This window comes from Purpureocillium takamizusanense, chromosome 7 (genome assembly GCF_022605165.1).
Source record: "Purpureocillium takamizusanense chromosome 7, complete sequence".
NCBI lineage: Eukaryota > Fungi > Ascomycota > Sordariomycetes > Hypocreales > Ophiocordycipitaceae > Purpureocillium > Purpureocillium takamizusanense.
In genome coordinates this window covers 1,625,584-1,641,829 of record NC_063074.1, presented here as the reverse complement: position 1 = coordinate 1,641,829, position 16,246 = coordinate 1,625,584, and the positions used below count along the sequence as shown (strand labels likewise).

The following is a 16,246-nucleotide window of genomic DNA, read 5'->3' as shown; positions in this document are numbered from 1 at the left end:
CAAGTGGAGCTTGCCCGGGCCCGTCTCAGTGACTGCCTCCATACTATGTACTAACGTTAACAAGTGGAAGAGGAAGGAGCACCTGTTGGTGAGTTACAGCGACAGCGACAGCGCCGCTCTTCCAAACCTAAGTCACTCGACGTGCCATTGAACTGTGGCATCCTGGCAACGCCGTTTCAGCCCTATGGCGAGAACAGCACACGGACACGGAGCATACTAGGCAACTACTTACTCACTCGGTATGCACAACTGAAGGTATGCTGTACTTGGTAGCATGCAAGGGGCATAATAACCTCGTACAGCTACCAAGAAGTTATCGAATCACCACACACGCACACACACACACACAACCATGCATAGCATCATCGACCGCAAGTACAAAGATGTATTCTCTGGAGAGTCGAAACAAGAACAAGCCGTTCTGCAACGGCGTCCATCAACGCCACAGCGACTGTTGAAGTGCCTGACCCGGAACTCATGATCCTGCTCAGCAAAAACTGGCCGCGGCCACCGGCCCCTCTTGATCGCAGGAAGACCTGCTGCACCAGCTTGCATCGATGATGTTGAACCACACACACCCCGCGCGGCCTGTTCGTTCTCTCGTCGTTGCCCTCAGTCGCATTTCACGCTCTGGTTCCGGCCGTTCCGAAACGTCATCCAGCATTTGCTCGTCTCGCGGCCAGGCTCCGGCCTGCACTGCAAATCCCAGTAGTCAGCTCACACCAGGCGTTTATTTTCCTCATTGACGGATGTTCGCGTATGTTGCCCGCGAGATGAGATGCTTACGGGATACTCATCGGGACAGATCATGAGCTGGGTCGTCTTGTTGCCAACCTCAACTCCGCAATAGAACCCCGGCTCGCAGGGCAGGGGCATCTCGTCGTCGAAAAAGCAGATCTATGATTCGGGCTTCATGTCAGACATGCTCGGGGCGCGGATCGAAGCTGTTCGGCTCACCCCCTCTTTGACTTCCCACATTTCGCCGGCAAGGGCCAAAGGGCAGAGCGCCAGCAGATAGAGAGCCCAAGACTTCATTGCTGTGTGGTGTGTAGGTGGTGTTGTTTGAATCCGGGTGTGCGGGATGTATTCGATGAGAGGTAGCAGGGGAGCCATTGAGATTGTCGAAGGCAAGGACCGTGGCATTTATACATGCAGCATTGGCCTGCTCATCATGAACTCTGCTGCCTTGCTCGGGGCGATTACGCCACACACGCAAATGCAATTGCTCAAACTAATCAGAGGCATACGTACTTGGTGTGTCGCCCTTAATACCGCAACGTCGTGTACCAATGGGGCCCATCAACATTGCAATATCAAAGGCTGCGCTGCGCTTCGAAAAAATGTCATCGCTTTGAGATGCGTGCCGTCATGTCCTGTCAAGCAATCATCCCACTTGTAGAGCGCGTCTTCTACGGAAGGCATAAGGATATGGTAAGGCCTCCGAGTCTTGTCGTGGAGACACGTCACCATCCATTCGGTCCGAACTGAGCGTTACTTGATATCCGGGCCCCCTTTTATACCGCACAGGCCAAAACCAATAACATAAGCACATCACGTCTCTATAATATACGGCTGGTCTCTAGTGGGGATGCGATGTGGTTTGCGGTTGTCGTATGTCAACGACATGATGTGCGATAGCATTCTACACGTACTAAAAATGCCACCCGTCGTCGATAAGGCTCCCTCTGACATTATGCTCACATCATTCTGCTGATGATGATAACCACGACGCAGTGGTAGTAGTTTCTATGATGAATGCGAACAAGTGTTTTTGATCTCTAACGTAACTCGTATTTGGCATGGATTTCAAGTATTCCACGTAACCAGGGTCGTGGGGCCCCAGACAGTTGCAATGGCAGTTGTACTTGTACTGAAGAATTTTACGTATATTGTACGCAACCCAGCTCGTCATTGACAAAACATGTCCTGTGGGCCCTTCCTGTGCTTCGAGGCGCACGCCCAAGTCCGACCGTGGGTGTCCTGCAGGATGCCCGCGCCCACCAGGTCCTTGCAGATGGGAGGCGTTTCCACGGGCAGCTTGGCGAGCCAGTTGGAGAGGGCCCCCGCGAAGTTGGTGATGGTGACGCTGTGGTTCACGCCGAGGCAGTACAGCTCCGGCTCCTTGACCGTCTTGATGAGGCTCGTCGAGCTCTGGATGTGCTCGTCGGCGAGGTTCTTGGCCGTCTGGGCGTTGCGGCTCCTGCAGACGTGGATGTGGACGTGCTCCATCTTCCTCGCCCGGGCCGAGTTGAGGAAGACGGCCTGCGACTGCGGCTTGTAGTGCTCCTGCGCGTAGGTCCAGCCGCGCTCGTGGCTGCCGCGCATCTGGAGGATGCCGGGCAGGAACTCGGTCGTGGTGATGAGGGGGTCCTTGGGGTCGTGGTCGTCGTAGATCCAGATCGGGGCCGGTCCGGGCATGATGACGCCGCCGGCCGCCGTATTTTCGCATCCCCCGTGCTTTATGCAGTCGCACACGGTGTGGAAGTAGAGCCCGCAGCCCGTGCAGTTTGTCTGTGACTCTGTGCATCCGCTCTTGCAGTCCTTGACGCCCTTGGTCTCGAAGATGGGGTCCGAAGCGCAGTAGGTGCAGGTGCTGGAGCAACCCGTCTTGGTGTCCTTGCATTCGCACCCAGACACGTCTTTGTTGGATATGTCTTTGGGGTTGCAGAGCCTCGCAGCACCATACTCGATCAAACAGGCGGATGAAAGCGCCAGGAGAGCCACCTTGACTTGCATGACGGGCGAGGATCAGGTGTTAGAACTGGCTAGTGGGGAATGAAGTGTCTTTTGGGGATGCAAGTGCAGGATAGCAGCGATCTTACAACCATCACCGTCGTTGCTTCGAATCCTGCTCTGACAGAACGCAACGGCCGCAAACCAAGGACTTATTTATACCTGCATGCTTCGGCGTGAATCTTATCGTCTGCAGGCTCTCGTGCCTCTGGTCGTTGGCAGTGGCCATGGATCGAGACTCCAGGGTTGGGAGGCTAGACGCCGCGTCTTTGCGACAGCGCGGGAGCTGAATATGCGACAAACCTTAATCACCCCAGCTTCGCTCAACAGTCGCGTGGGTGGCAGAAAGCAAGATGCCAAAACTCCTCGTTCCTGCACTGAATATGCCAATTTTCATTTGTTCTTGCCCCAAGTTCTCGACGCTGCTCGTGGCGAGATGGTTGAAGCCTGAGCATTGATCCCGGTTGACCTGAGGGTGAGCCGCTCCCCCCTCTTCGCATGTTTCGCGGCACCTGCTCGGCAGGTCAGTCCAAAGACCCGCTTGAACAGTTCCACAGGGCTTCTAGACCAAGCTGTGCAGCCGAGAAGATGGGTGCTTGTAATAGACCTACCCCCGCGCGCGGCGTCGGCCACAGCACAGGGCCCCACGTAGTCGCCGCCGCCGGAGCCTCTCTCGGACTGTGAGAGAACAGGGTTCCGGACGGGGCGTCGATAGTCTCGAGACATTTCGTCTATTCCGTAGCTGAGTGTGTGTCTCCGTCAGTGTAGATGCCGCCGAGGGAGGCGCGCAATCTGTCGACGCGGAAGCCACAGGAGATGTTGCCGTCGACGGCGCCGGAGCCAAAACCCAAAGGCAGCCGGGCGGTCTCCAAGCATGCCCAACACGACCCTTACGTCTCAAGTGGCCCGTGTATTTATCGCCATGAAGCATCGCAATGGTCTATTGGAGCGGATGTCCTTGCGACCATGCTTTCCTTGACTTGCTGATCCGGATGTTAGATGGCCCAGCACCATTTGCATCCACACATTTTCTTTCCATGTTCACACCTCCGAGCCCTATGTGCCAAGCCCGACCTACAGTGCCACACTGTCCTCCGAAAACGAAAAAACGCAAGACTGCGAATAGTGATACTCATTGAACATTCGCTTCATGTCACCCCTGTGAGGTTTAAAGGGCGAGGATAACCACAGTCAAACGACAATTGACTATCTGCAGGGTTGGCGATGATTCCCGCATCGGATGCTGTGTAAAATAGACTGAAAAAAAGAGCATTCACTGCAGTCGGCCGCCATTGGACGGAGAGAGATGCGGCTCCGGGGCCTCCCTCGGCCGGCCACCGGCTCGCTGCTAGGGAGTGGATGCTCCACCACGGCGGCCGGGGGCCCACCTGGGCACCGGGCCGAAACACGGGGCGGGCACTCAGCAGCTGAGCTCAGTGGAGGCCCCCTCGTGTAGGGCAGTCAAGCCGTTGGGCGGGCTCCTGCAAGTCAGCTCAGTGACTCCCGTCCCCCCACCCCGCTCTCCGGCGTCGGCGCGGCACTCACTCACTCATCAGTCACTCCCGCCATATCTTATCGCTGATGACCTCCAGTTCTTTTTCAACAGCGTCCCATCCCGCCATCCCGCCATCCCGCCCTCGCCCTCTCCTTTCTCCCGCCGCCGCCTCACGATACCGACTCCCCTTCTTCCTCCAGAACGTAGAGGCTGCTCGTCAATTGCGTCGCCAACCCCAATTCCCCGTCGCCCGCCATGTCGCCGTTTAACCTCGACACCTGCGCGCGGCCCAACATCCTGGCACTGCAGCCGTACCGCTGCGCAAGAGAGTATGACGATTGCCGCCCGCTGCTGCCGCCGCCCCTTCTCGCCGTGTTTCCCCCTCTTGCCCCCTGGCTTTTGCTGGTTTTGGTGATCGTCGTAGTTCCCAAACTGCGTAATTATCAACCGATGCTTGGACTGACAAGCCCTACTTGCGCATGATACAGTGACTACAAAGACGACGGCACAAACATCCTCCTCGACGCCAACGAAAATGCCTTCGGCCCGTCCCTCGCCCCGAAAGACGCCGCCAGCACCTCCTCCGCCTCCGCCTCGTCCTCGTCCCCCGCGGGCCCCTCGTCGACGCCGCTCTTCGATCCCCTCGGCCTGCACCGCTACCCCGACCCCCACCAGCGCGAGCTCAAGCAGCGCCTCTGCGACCTGCGCAACGCGCACGCGCACACCCCCCGCGCCATCACCCCGGACAACCTCTTCGTCGGCGTCGGCAGCGACGAGGCCATCGACGCCCTGCTGCGCTGCTTCTGCGTCCCCGGCCGCGACCGCGTCCTGACCTGCCCCCCCACGTACGGCATGTACTCGGTCTCGGCCCAGGTCAACGACGTCGGCCTCGTCAAGGTGCCCCTGCTCCCCGCGCCCGGCTTCGCCCTCGACGTCCCCGCCGTGCTCGACGCCCTCGCCGACGAGTCCAACTCGGTCAAGCTCGCCTACTTTTGCTCCCCCGGCAACCCCACGGGCTCCCTGCTCGCCAAGCGCGACGTCGAGCGCGTCCTCGCCCACCCCACGTGGAACGGCATCGTCGTCGTCGACGAGGCCTACATCGACTTCGCCCCCGAGGCCGCCTCCCTCGCCGAGCTCGTCGCCGAGTACCCCAACCTCGTCGTCATGCAGACCCTCTCCAAGGCCTTTGGCCTGGCCGGCATCCGCCTCGGCGCCGCCTTCGCCAGCGCCCCCGTCGCCCGCCTGCTCAACTCCCTCAAGGCCCCCTACAACATCTCCAGCCCCACCAGCGCCCTCGCCGCCTACGCCCTCGGTCCCGACGGCCTCGCCGTCATGCGCGCCAACCGCCAGCGCATCGTCGCCCAGCGCGACCGCCTGCTGCGCGAGATGCCCCTCATCCCCGGCGTCGGCCGCCTGCGCGGCGGCACCGAGAGCAACTTCTTGCTCTACGAGATGCTCGACGCCGCGGGCCGGCCCGACAACGTCGTCGCCCTCGCCGTCTACGAGCGTCTGGCCGAGACCAAGGGCGTCGTCGTCCGCTTCCGCGGCAAGGAGCACGGCTGCACCGGCTGCCTGCGCATCACCGTCGGGACCGAGGACGAGGTGACGCGGCTGCTCGAGTCGCTGCGGAGGCAGCTGGCCGAGGTGAGGGGCGAGGGCACCGCCGTTGACGCAACGGCAGACGAGGAGAAAAAGGAGCAGAAGGCAAACGCCGTTGTAGCATAGACTCGTGCGCGTCAATCGCTGCCATAGAAGCAAAAGCCCGAGTACGGTCGAGGGTCGTCTCCGCCCATTGACTTGCAATGACCGGCACGAGGGGCTCACAAAGGGGCCTTTGGTTATGCCATAGATGATTAGATATGAACAGTTTACATCTTGATGAATGTGCTAATGCATGTTCCCAGTCTTTGCTTCAATGTCAATTTCCCATTCCCATCCCCAACGCCCTTTTCTCGCAAGCCTTTCTCGTGCGCGTCTGTACTGTGCTTTCTAGTGAGATATTTACAGGATTATATACTCAATGAAAATTGACGACGCCTTCCCACCTCATATCCGAGTCAGGCCGGGGAAATGATCATGCCATGGCCCAAGTCATAGCCGTCGTGGCCAGACCGAGTACGACCAGCGCCAAGGCCGAGCCGCCCGGGGGGAACCGGCCGGCGGCGTCAGACTTCTTGGTTGGTGAGGAGACATCGCGGCGCGACGTCCGCGGCGCATCAGGTGCGTCGCGCTTGCTCGTCTCCGCCACATCAGTCTTGTAGGTGTCGATGGGCTTCCACTTGGCTTCGCGGACGTGCTTGATGGCGTCACCCTGGAGGGGCGCTTCGGCTTGGTGGATGAGCAAGCCCTGGATGGCCTCGAGCGCGCACATTTGCGGGCCCAGACCCGCCTTGTTGTCAAACGAGCCCGTGTACCACTTCATCCCACACTCGCGTCCGGTCTTGCCTCCTGTGCAGACGGAGGCAGCGGCCTTGACGGACGGCAGCATGTAGTCCTCAATCTTCTTGCGCAGCGAAGGCAGCATGACCGATGTCTGCCACATGAACCGCGACAGGTAGCCCTTGAATGTGATCATGTCGTAGTTGCACTTGTCGTTGGGCTCACAGGCTGCTTCGTACATGACATTCTTGGACTTGCCGCTGTCCTGGAAGAACCAACTGGCGCCGTCGATGAGCTTGCTAGTGCGGTCTACCCACTCACTCTTGCCCGTATGGTTGGCCATGACAGCAGCGCCGTAGATGAAGACGCCGCTCGTGTAGGTGAAGGAGGCCTTGTTGACTTGCTTGCACGAGGTCTTGATGTCGACGCCGTCGTAGATGTGGTAGCTGGTCGGGTCGATGATGCCTACTTGGGCAGACCAATCCCAAGCCTTTTCCGCCCAGTCGAGATACGTCTGGTTGCCTGTCGCCCTCGCCAGTCGCGCAGCCAGCTGGAACAGGCCACCATTGCTGATTGAGTTCTTGTACGTCATGCCGTTGGGGTTGTCGGCGTAGATCTGCCACAGCAGCCCGCCATTGCAGTTGCCGGCATCCCAGCGGCTGACGAGTGAATTGAACACGTTGGCAGCAATGTCGATCCAGGCAGGGGCCTTGGCGTCGGGTTGCGGGAAGTTGCGCTCCGCAGCAGACATGACTGCAGAGCCCCAGAAGAAGAGATCGTCATTGCCCTCCTCTTTGGCATGTTCCTTGGGAACATAGTTGAAAGTCGGCGCCAGATTGGTGGGATGCAACAGGGCTTGCAGCACGACGTCGTTGTAGCTGGGATCCTCGGTGTAGTGATAATAGTCCAGCATTGCGCCCCAGAGGGCGCCGGCCACCCACCAGTAGTACGGGTCAGGGACGTCTCCGATATCCTGAGGGCGTCCATTAGCAAAAGCCTTGGGGTATGAACGGTTTGCGGACCTACCACGGAGTTGGGATCAGTGGTGACGTTGCCCTTGTAATAGCTCATGGCATCGTGGGCTACGGTTGCTGCAACGTTGCGAATAGAAGCTGCGTGCTTCGTCAGTATAAGGCACGTTGGACGCAGGATCGTATCTGAATGACTGCACGTACTTGGACTGTCGACATTGAGGTCCTTTGGGGAAATGATGCCGCTCAGAGCCGCGACGATCGGGGCGCCGCTCTTGACAAACTTCATCATGCTGGCGACTGGAGGTGGTATTCGGCGTAAATGGTGTTGAGGGTTGAAGGTGCTGCCCGGCAGCTGTTGTGGTAGTAACGGTCGAGGCGTACGTTGTCGATGGCGGTGACAATCGCAGCGCCGTAGACAATACCGAAGACAAGGAGAACAAAAGGTAAGGTTATGAGGCAAAACAATGCCAAGCCTAAGCGCCGCAATACAACAACCTAAAAGAGCTGCGATGGGGTGATGTCTTGATCGGCGTGATGTAGAGCTTGGGATCAATAGACACCCATAGGATTTCGTATCACGGCATGTGATGCAGTGAGATGAATGGAAAGATAAAAGGGTAGAAACCAAGCGGTACTGTACAAAGAGCCCCGACAACAAGTGAACGAGTCGAGAAGGAACCGTGGGGCGGGCCGTGGGCGAGACGAAGGTGAATGAACAGGCAGTGCCGTGAATACGAGAACCAGCCGCGCCTCCGCTGCGAGGGAAGGAAACAATGGGGGGTTTTTCAAACAAGGGACGAAAGAACGAAACAGTCCAGGCTATATCGGGACGAAGGAGAAAGCTGAAGATTGAAGAGGAGGGGAAAGACTGAACTGCTTGGGGGGCGCCGAGCACATAGAGTGGTGGAGCTTATGTACGGTGTCATGGTGTGGTGAGCTGCAGGCAGAATAGGAGGCAGGTGGATGCATCAGAGCCAGGGTCTCTCGATTCGGCCCAAGCTCCAGGAACAGCCAAGCATAAGCCAGGGGTTGGTTGTTCTCCGGGAGCCTGCCAATTATGGCAGCCGGCCGGACTCGCTGTTGATCATACGGCCTGGCCTGGCCTGTCTTGCCGGCAGTGACACAGGGGCAGAGCGAGCCTCATCAAGGGCCGCCATGGCCACTCGAGAGATGATCGCTGGCGGCCCAGGACCCCGGTTGCGCTTCCCGACGGGAGCTTGGTTGGATCTGGCGGGCCCTGCGCTATAATTCCAGGGGCGTCGTGGGCGAGCAATACAAAGGCGGGTCCGCTCGTTTCGCCTTTGCGCGCGCCAACGGGCCCGGCAAACTGGACGTGGATGCCAAGGATGCTTTGGCTTTGGGTTCACATGCGGTTGTGCCACCCACCCACCACATCCTGTCTGTCGTGTTGCGTGGCCTGTGCTCGAGCGAGCAGCGCATCATCGGGAAGCTCACGGGTTGGACGAGGGACGAGCGTCAGGCGTGGCGCCCGACTGCGACCCATGAAATGGACTGACAGACGGGGCGGGCGCCTTGATCAAGTGCTGTTTTCCGCCGCCGCAGCATCGCATGTATGTACGGTATACGAAGTACGTACGTGCCATCGTATATGTACGTCGCAGTCGAGGGGGCCAAATCTGGGCGTTTCTCGGAGACTTTCCTGCCAGCAGCCTTGCCGTTGCGCTCGACAGGGGCGCTTGCCTGTTCCTCGCAGACGGGCGGGAGACTCGGACGATCATCAGTGGTGCTGGCAAACAAACGCCAACGCAGCGGCCACCGGGCGCCAGCGGGGCTCGGATTGGCCAGCAGCAGTCGAGGGCCGCGAACAAAAAGAAGAAACCTGAAACGGGCCAGGGGGTTGGTTCTCCGTCATGGTTGGGAGGCGCAGGGCGGAGAGCGAGCGAATCGCAAGGGCTGCGTCGCTGCGGGCAATCGGGGCGGGCGGCGGTTGTGCCTGAGGAGCGTGAGGAGGTGGCGGACGAGACGGCGGGGGCGGATGGGGGCGCGCATTAGGCATGGTCTTTTTGGGGGGGCGGGCTTCGTATTATGTCAGTGGCCGCCGCCGCCATTGTGACAATGGGAGGAGGATCCAATCCATGCATGGGGGTCGCTGCTTCCTTCCTGGCTTCGCCCACGACTAGTCTTTCAGCTCTCTGCAGGTACGTACTTCGTATCTCGCTCACGTTTGGGTAGGACTGGCTGGCGATACCTGCTCCTGCCGCAGCAGAGCATTCGCGCCCGGGCGGACAGCAAGCAGTTCGGGAAGGAGTGAGAGAAAGGCCCGAACGGTTCGCCGGCAGGAACCTGAACCCGGCCCGAGACACGTGAATCTTGTGTGCCTGGAACGAACGCCAATCCCCCCCCCCCCCGGCGTGGCGGCGGGGCTGCTTGCAGCATCACGGGCAACGCACAACAATAAGGTGTGGCTGTTTTGCCAACGTTGGGCCTTTAGCGGACAGACAGCATTGCTGCACAAACAAAAAGTGGTGTTGATTCTGCGGCGTTGTCAAGAGTTTCGAGAGTCACGTAAGATGTTGGAGATTTTTTGTCAGACCTTTTGTTTGTGGAAAAGCATTCCGTCACTGTCCAGACGTCGGAAGAAGTGGATTGCCTCTCAGAAGAAGGCTGATGATACGATGAGGTGTTGCAAACCAACGCAACGACCACCAGGCGGACCGACACGAGGATGCCTCAGGACAAGGAGTCGTGCACATGTCCGGAAGAATCCCAGGAGGAAAACTACAGGACGTCACGTGAGGGTGCGCGTGATTTCAGGGACTCGGTGGGATCAGCGCGGAGCGAAGTGAGCGAGAGAGACTCACTTCAAATGGCTATCGGTAATAAGGAAGATGGGAGCTGAGCAAGGTGAGCGCGGCTCATCCGGCTTACCACTGGGTCATATGATCATCAAAGAGCTGAATGAATATGCATACCACGGCCATTACTCAGGAAAGGATACCCAGATATCATATCCTGTGACCAATCCAAGCATTCATCTAAATGAGATGTGCAAAGCCTCCTGACGGACTTTTGTGAATCGTTTACTGCTCGTCAAGCCTAGCTTGTTACAACCTCCTAAGTAACTGCGAGCCATAGGGTCCCCTTGAGGCTTCGTTACATGAAGGTTGCCAATCACACTGTACATACCTAGCGGGGAAGGCGGGCTTGCCAAAGGAATATTTACCAGTGCCCACAAGGATAGGGGCGGCTCGCACTCGCACGTAGGGTCGTGGCTCGCCTTTTCTTCGAGACGTGGGATCGAAGGAGAGGGCGGTGCTTTTTTTTTTTTTTTTCACATGCTGTTCACGCAGGGTCTGCCTGGGTCAGGGCTCTTGCACCATCGATCAGCTTGACTTGAGGGGGTTCATATTGACGCTACATTAGAGGGGGCCAAGGCTCTCTCTCCTCTTGAGAAGCTCAGACGCGTGCCTTGTAAGTTGTAACCTATCGGGCCCATCGCCGGTCTCTTTGCCTCCTGCCTAACTTAGTACCCACATACATGTATATAGGACGATTCTGCTGTAGCATGTTGACGACCAGTTCCCTCACACGTTCCCTCATCAAAGCTGCGGTGTCTACTCTGGCTTCTTGTGGTGGGCTTCAAAACAAGCCTCCGGGCTCGAGTACTTGCCCTTCCGCCAGAGCCTTTCCTCGCAATACGTTTTCGTCCCCGGGCAGGTCTCAGAACCGGGAGCCATGTTGCACATGAAGTCATAGCCCTCTAGATAGGGCAGCAGAGCGGGCGTCGAAGAATCCGAACGAACAGGAGGAGGGGCGCGGTTTCTGTGACAGACCTCCCAGCCAAGGTTGTCAACTTCCTCGCAGTAGAGCTGCGAGCCGATGCACTGTTCCGACTCCGAATCCTGCTGCGAGCAGTAGCTTTTGGGTTCGATCCAAGGCAGCGGGTCAGGATTGGGCGTGCGGGCGTCGAAGCAAGCCTTGATGTCCTCTGTGCTATCCCCCTGTTTCCAACAAAAGTGCAAAGTGCCCAGGCATTCCTCCGAAGGATCGGGATGGTCGCGATCGTTGCTACCAGCGGCCAGAGGGGGGCTGCCACTGGAGCTTGTCGGCCGGCTTCGCGTGACAGTCCAAGGCGGTGGTGGTGGTGGTGGTTTGCGCCGGCACGGCCGCGACCGCGGTCGCGAAGGCGACGATTGAGAGAATGTTCATGGCGTGCATCATGTTGGAACCTGGTGCTTCTAGGCGATGCTGGCGCTAGATGATTGGAGCCTGATGAAGTGAATGTAGTACTGAGTTGCTGGCTGACTGCTGGGGTGATGTTCGATGTTGCGGCGAGGCGGCGGCGGCGGCGGCGGCGGCGGTATATAAGGAAGATGTGAATGATCCGGAGACGCCTTGTACTTTCTCTGGGCGTCGTCGTCACAGTCTAGAATGGGTATGCTTTTCGCACATGGGCAAGAAACCACGCCATCTTGCCTTGAGACCATCTTGCCTTGGGCATCGATTCGCAAGGCATAAACTCGTGGTCGCCCATTGGCATTGCGTCGTTAATGCGCCAACCTAAAATGAATACTAGTTCTCATGCGGCTGACGCCATCACGACGAGGTAGGCAAGAAGGTGCGATATTGCATTCGCTCGAATCAAACGGGAAGAAAAAAGCATCGTGGTGGCTGGTGGTGCGCCATTATGCCCTCACTCAGCCTTGTGATCAAGAGGGACAGGCGCTGCGTAACTTATTAGGTGCTACCGCATGTCGTTTGATGCTTGGCTTGGCATGTACAGGGAATCCTGCATGGCACATGCTTGTGGAGACATCAAGCAACACATTCCGACCATCATGCAACTTGACATGAGGAAGAATTCTCTTCTTCCATGACGACTTATATACGCCCGCGTTGCGTTGGGCGTCCCTCCCCTGTCAACACGCCAGGCAGGCAGGTTATGTACATAGTTAATTTAGTAGGCAAGCAGGATGAAGTCGTCACGCAGCTTTACCAACATGAGTATTCGACCCCGCGAAACATTGATGAGCTCCTCCACGTGCCAAGCCTGCTCGATAACATACGTACTGCAACTAAGAAACTCAGATAGATTCCTATTCGATGCCAAGCGCGACTACCACGACTTGCTCCTGCTCCGCACAACTCATAATTTGCAAGGACACAGGCTAATTATCCCTCTTCTATCGAGGTCCGTGCGCGAGAGTTGACGCGTATGCAATACACCATTGCGATATATTTCGTCGTCGGTGACCTGTACTGTACAAAACCGGGGAGTAGGCATAGTATTCGTTATATACTACAGCCATATGTTTGATTAGATATATTCATCTACGGACGTTACCATGGCCAATAATTCAAAAGGGGACAAGTCATGATGCCCCCCCCCCCACCCTTCCGGCCGCGGTCCCGGGGCCGCCACCGTTGCCACCTCGTGATGCCCTCTCGGATGTCGTCGTCTGCAGTCTTCTGCCCTTGGCCGCGGGCCCGCGATGTGGCTATTGAAGGCGCGTTGAGAAGCGTGGCCGTGATGTTGTCCGTCGTGCGTGCTGCTTTGTGGTGTTTGCGTGCGCGGCAATGGGTGGGTGGCCCGCGCCTGCACACCCTTACTCGTGTGGGGTAGGGCTGCGCGGCACGCAATTGGCTAGGAAAGAAAGGAAAATGGAACATCTGTGCGGCTAGCACTTTCTATCTGTGCGGCCAGCATTACCCGAATTAGATGCGGCTTTAGCCCATGACGGAGACACCTGGCTTGCATCGGCGAGAGTTGACAATCGCGGCAAGCAACCTCTCAGCTTTTCCCCCCCCACAAGTCATACGCAAGGCCGCCGCCAGGCATGACAGACTTGACATGAGGCGTAGTCGTGGGTGGCCGGGCACGGAAGATGGCCGAGCCAAGGTGATCAGAAGATTTCTGCCGCCTGGATGGAGGGAAAGAGCGTCTCAAATGCATGTTGGTTCTTACCTACAGCCAGACGCACGGTGTGGGTACCAGCATACAGGGGAATGCAAGGCAGCCCAGCCTTGCACACCGAGCCTTGAGGAACGAAGTCCTTTGTGGTCTTGACATCGGCACCGGTCTCTGGCCATTGAGCCAGCTTGGAGGTACCGGCAGTAGCTCCGGCCTTCGGCCTTGTGTAACAGCTTGACTAGAGAATCAAACTTCGTTTTTAACTTCTCTAATCTCGCTGGGAGGGAAAAAGACGGCCCATAAAAATGCTTTCGGAGCTTCGTTCCTCAGGGCATTTCCATGCAGAAAAGAATCATGAGGAGGATGGAGATATAATCCTCAAGCATCTGAAGAGGACACCAATAATAACCCGAGTCTTGGTGACCAGGACGATCTGAATGCCTTCACCGTACTGCTTGTGCCTTCATAAAGTGCCATCAAATCGCGGCTCTAACAAGTGCAACACTGTGCTGCATGGCCCCCAGATGTAGTAGAGCGGCTCAGCGGGATGGACGAGGATCCTCCAACTACGTACAAGAAACAGGCGTTTGAGCCGCTGTCGAACTGGGCGATGTAGCCCGGCTGATGGTGAGCAGGATCCCCACAAGGTCATTTCCCACCCGCCAGCCCTCAAGCCGCCGTGGGTCGACGACATCTCCTGCTTGTACATACTGCTGACTGGATGCACGGGGGTCCCCTGCCGCGCCCGCCCGTGCATCAGCATCGGTGTGCGCTGACCACGGCGTTTGCTTCTCCGACCCGGTGGAGCTATAGCTGGTATGTGAGATCCCGGTCGTCGGCATCGCCAGCAACCTGTAGTCGTTATCAAGAACTCACATAAGTGACTAGCCTGTCGACGATATCGTGGACTGCGCATGACCTTCTGTTTCATCCAAAGCTTAGGATTTGTCTGCACTACGAGGCCAGGGCACGCCCAGTTACCTCTGCAACTGCATTGGTAGGATTGAGTCTCTCAATACGAACAGGGGATCAGAAAGTTCTCTATAGACTCAGTGGTTGAATAGTGAGCGCAGTCAACTAAGCATTTATCCAGCCACAGTACTTGGCCGCGATACCCCATGAATCAGGAGCTGTGCAATGTGAGGGTAGGGGCTGGTCAGCAGAGGTTGCTCCCGCATCACGCACCAGGCATTCGGATGAGGGGCCAACCACATAGCTTACAGTGAGTTGCATTAGTTCTATCTATCACTGACAAAGGCCCGGACGATCAGATGTACATATTGCATGCAGAGACGGGTCGGCAGTTTCCCAATGACGGCATGCTGCTGTGAATCCCTGCTGTTTCGAACCAACGGTTCAGTATCTGAGGCGTTGTGAGCCGTAGGAAGACGGACAGGCCAAGTAAAGGGGGCTTCTGCGCTGCGATACGACTCTGTTGGTTCGACCAGCCCGGTGTCTGGCTACCGTTTGACTCGTGTCGTCGGACGGACACCAACGGACAGCCGGGGTAGGTCTTACCTCAGTGTTGCCGCCTTTTACCACGACATAATTGAAGCGTTGATTTGGACGGTAGGCAGATAGCCATCATTACTATCCGCATATCATTTCTCCCGTTCTTCAAAAAAAAAAAACCGTCACGAATATCCGCCTTTGAGTCTTCCCGCCCCGAACAGATCTTTCCGCCAGCGAATTCTGTACGGGCGGCCAACTCATTCCAGCTGACAAGGCAACATTTTAGTTACAGCTGTATCTGTTGCTGATAAAGAATAGAATATGATCGCCTTATATTGCCTGAGAATCACCTGCGGCGAAGACTTTACGTGTTCTGTCGCGGCTTGTCTAATCCCTCCGAACTCAGGGATCAGACGAGGCAAGACGCGGCCGCAAGGATCGTAGGCGTCAGACAAATTAAAAATCAGCTGGCTATATACAATGTCTCATTGCATAATGCAAGAACAAGAGAGTGGTAGTGCCCAATTTGGGAAATCTTTCAGCCCGCTCCCCGAGCCTGGTTCCAAGGGTCCTTCAGCGTACCGTCTGAGAGGGGTCTAAACCGCGGCCCTCATGCAGCAGAAGTTGGTATGATGGATGAAGATCATTCTCCTTCGAGGGTATAAAACCAATCCATGATCCCCATTCCGTTAAAGATACCATCACACCGCTGTTACTTCTGTTCATATTCACGGATTAGACTCAACTCCTCGATTCAACTCCTCCGCACGATCCACCATGAAGACCAACTTTCTGACCATTGCCACCCTGGCATACACAATCATTTCTTGCGCAGCCGCCAATCCCGCCAGTTTGCCAATGGGGATTGAAGTTACAGAGCGCGATGGAGTGACTCTGGTCCGTGAGGTTGTATGTTATACCGCCTACACTCATCATAGAAAGCAGAGCTGTTAACAATACTCATTACTAGCCCCACGAACGCCGTGGATTGGAGAAGCGATGCCGGGAGTGTGTTCACCTTGGTGGCGGCTGCAAGATTGGCGATGGAAGCTGCTATGCCGCTGAGCATGGAAGCTGCACTTGGTGTGGAAACCACTGCAAATCCATCTGCGTTCCGGATGGAGAGACTTGTGAGAAGTGGTGTCTCTATGCACCAAAGGATGGTTTTTAAGCTGAAAGGATAAGGCTTATACTTTAGCTGATGAGGGAGACTAAGAGATGGATGGCTACGACAATCTTTTGGAAGATGTCCCATGTTTCAAAAGATAATTCTCCATCGTTCGACCGTTGGCGGACACGTACGTAGTCAGAACCTGTGTGCGTGTGTTACATGATTGTGAG

General features: G+C 56.9%; 4 protein-coding genes across 5 annotated transcripts; 1 reads left to right on the top strand and 3 right to left on the bottom strand.

The window, feature by feature from the left end:
• Positions 1-370: 370 nt before the first annotated feature.
• On the bottom strand, positions 371-1,309 carry JDV02_007807 (uncharacterized protein). Of its 2 annotated transcripts, none has more exons than XM_047989339.1 (3): positions 1,252-1,309; positions 958-1,162; positions 371-897 (listed from the first exon to the last, which is right to left on the bottom strand). In XM_047989339.1, exons 2-3 carry the CDS (start codon positions 1,141-1,143, stop codon positions 718-720), a joined length of 366 nt encoding a protein of 121 aa, XP_047845338.1. In that variant the 5' UTR covers positions 1,144-1,162; positions 1,252-1,309; the 3' UTR covers positions 371-717. The 2 variants fall into 2 exon arrangements, with proteins under 2 accessions (XP_047845338.1, XP_047845337.1); XM_047989338.1 differs by lacking the exon at positions 1,252-1,309 and having other exon boundaries at positions 371-696; positions 787-897; positions 958-1,225.
• Positions 1,310-1,908: 599 nt separating this feature from the next.
• Positions 1,909-2,736, bottom strand: JDV02_007806 (uncharacterized protein; the record flags this gene model as incomplete). The annotated part of the gene is made up of 1 exon (XM_047989337.1): positions 1,909-2,736. The coding sequence occupies one exon, from the start codon at positions 2,734-2,736 to the stop codon at positions 1,909-1,911; it is 828 nt and encodes a 275-aa protein (XP_047845336.1).
• A 1,632-nt stretch (positions 2,737-4,368) lies between these two features.
• On the top strand, positions 4,369-6,093 carry HIS5 (Histidinol-phosphate transaminase). Its single transcript, XM_047989336.1, has 2 exons — positions 4,369-4,557; positions 4,717-6,093. The coding sequence occupies exons 1-2, from the start codon at positions 4,484-4,486 to the stop codon at positions 5,951-5,953; spliced, it is 1,311 nt and encodes a 436-aa protein (XP_047845335.1). The 5' UTR covers positions 4,369-4,483; the 3' UTR covers positions 5,954-6,093.
• JDV02_007804 (Mannan endo-1,6-alpha-mannosidase) lies at positions 5,995-9,612 on the bottom strand. Its single transcript, XM_047989335.1, has 3 exons — positions 7,783-9,612; positions 7,634-7,719; positions 5,995-7,580 (listed from the first exon to the last, which is right to left on the bottom strand). The coding sequence occupies exons 1-3, from the start codon at positions 7,868-7,870 to the stop codon at positions 6,303-6,305; spliced, it is 1,452 nt and encodes a 483-aa protein (XP_047845334.1). The 5' UTR covers positions 7,871-9,612; the 3' UTR covers positions 5,995-6,302.
• Positions 9,613-16,246: the final 6,634 nt, after the last annotated feature.

Excerpts from the sequence above, each read along its gene's own strand:
- JDV02_007807 (XM_047989338.1), bottom strand. The coding sequence starts at position 1,143 with ATGCCACGGTCCTTGCCTTCGACAATCTCAATGGCTCCCCTGCTACCT. Across the intron at positions 898-957 it reads TGTGGGAAGTCAAAGAGGGG|ATCTGCTTTTTCGACGACGA; the intron begins GTGAGCCGAACA and ends CCCGAATCATAG. Across the intron at positions 697-786 it reads TCTGTCCCGATGAGTATCCC|TGCAGGCCGGAGCCTGGCCG; the intron begins GTAAGCATCTCA and ends TGGGATTTGCAG.
- HIS5 (XM_047989336.1), top strand. The coding sequence starts at position 4,484 with ATGTCGCCGTTTAACCTCGACACCTGCGCGCGGCCCAACATCCTGGCA. Across the intron at positions 4,558-4,716 it reads CCGTACCGCTGCGCAAGAGA|TGACTACAAAGACGACGGCA; the intron begins GTATGACGATTG and ends CGCATGATACAG.
- JDV02_007804 (XM_047989335.1), bottom strand. The coding sequence starts at position 7,870 with ATGATGAAGTTTGTCAAGAGCGGCGCCCCGATCGTCGCGGCTCTGAGC. Across the intron at positions 7,720-7,782 it reads CCTCAATGTCGACAGTCCAA|CTTCTATTCGCAACGTTGCA; the intron begins GTACGTGCAGTC and ends CGAAGCACGCAG. Across the intron at positions 7,581-7,633 it reads CCACTGATCCCAACTCCGTG|GATATCGGAGACGTCCCTGA; the intron begins GTAGGTCCGCAA and ends GGACGCCCTCAG.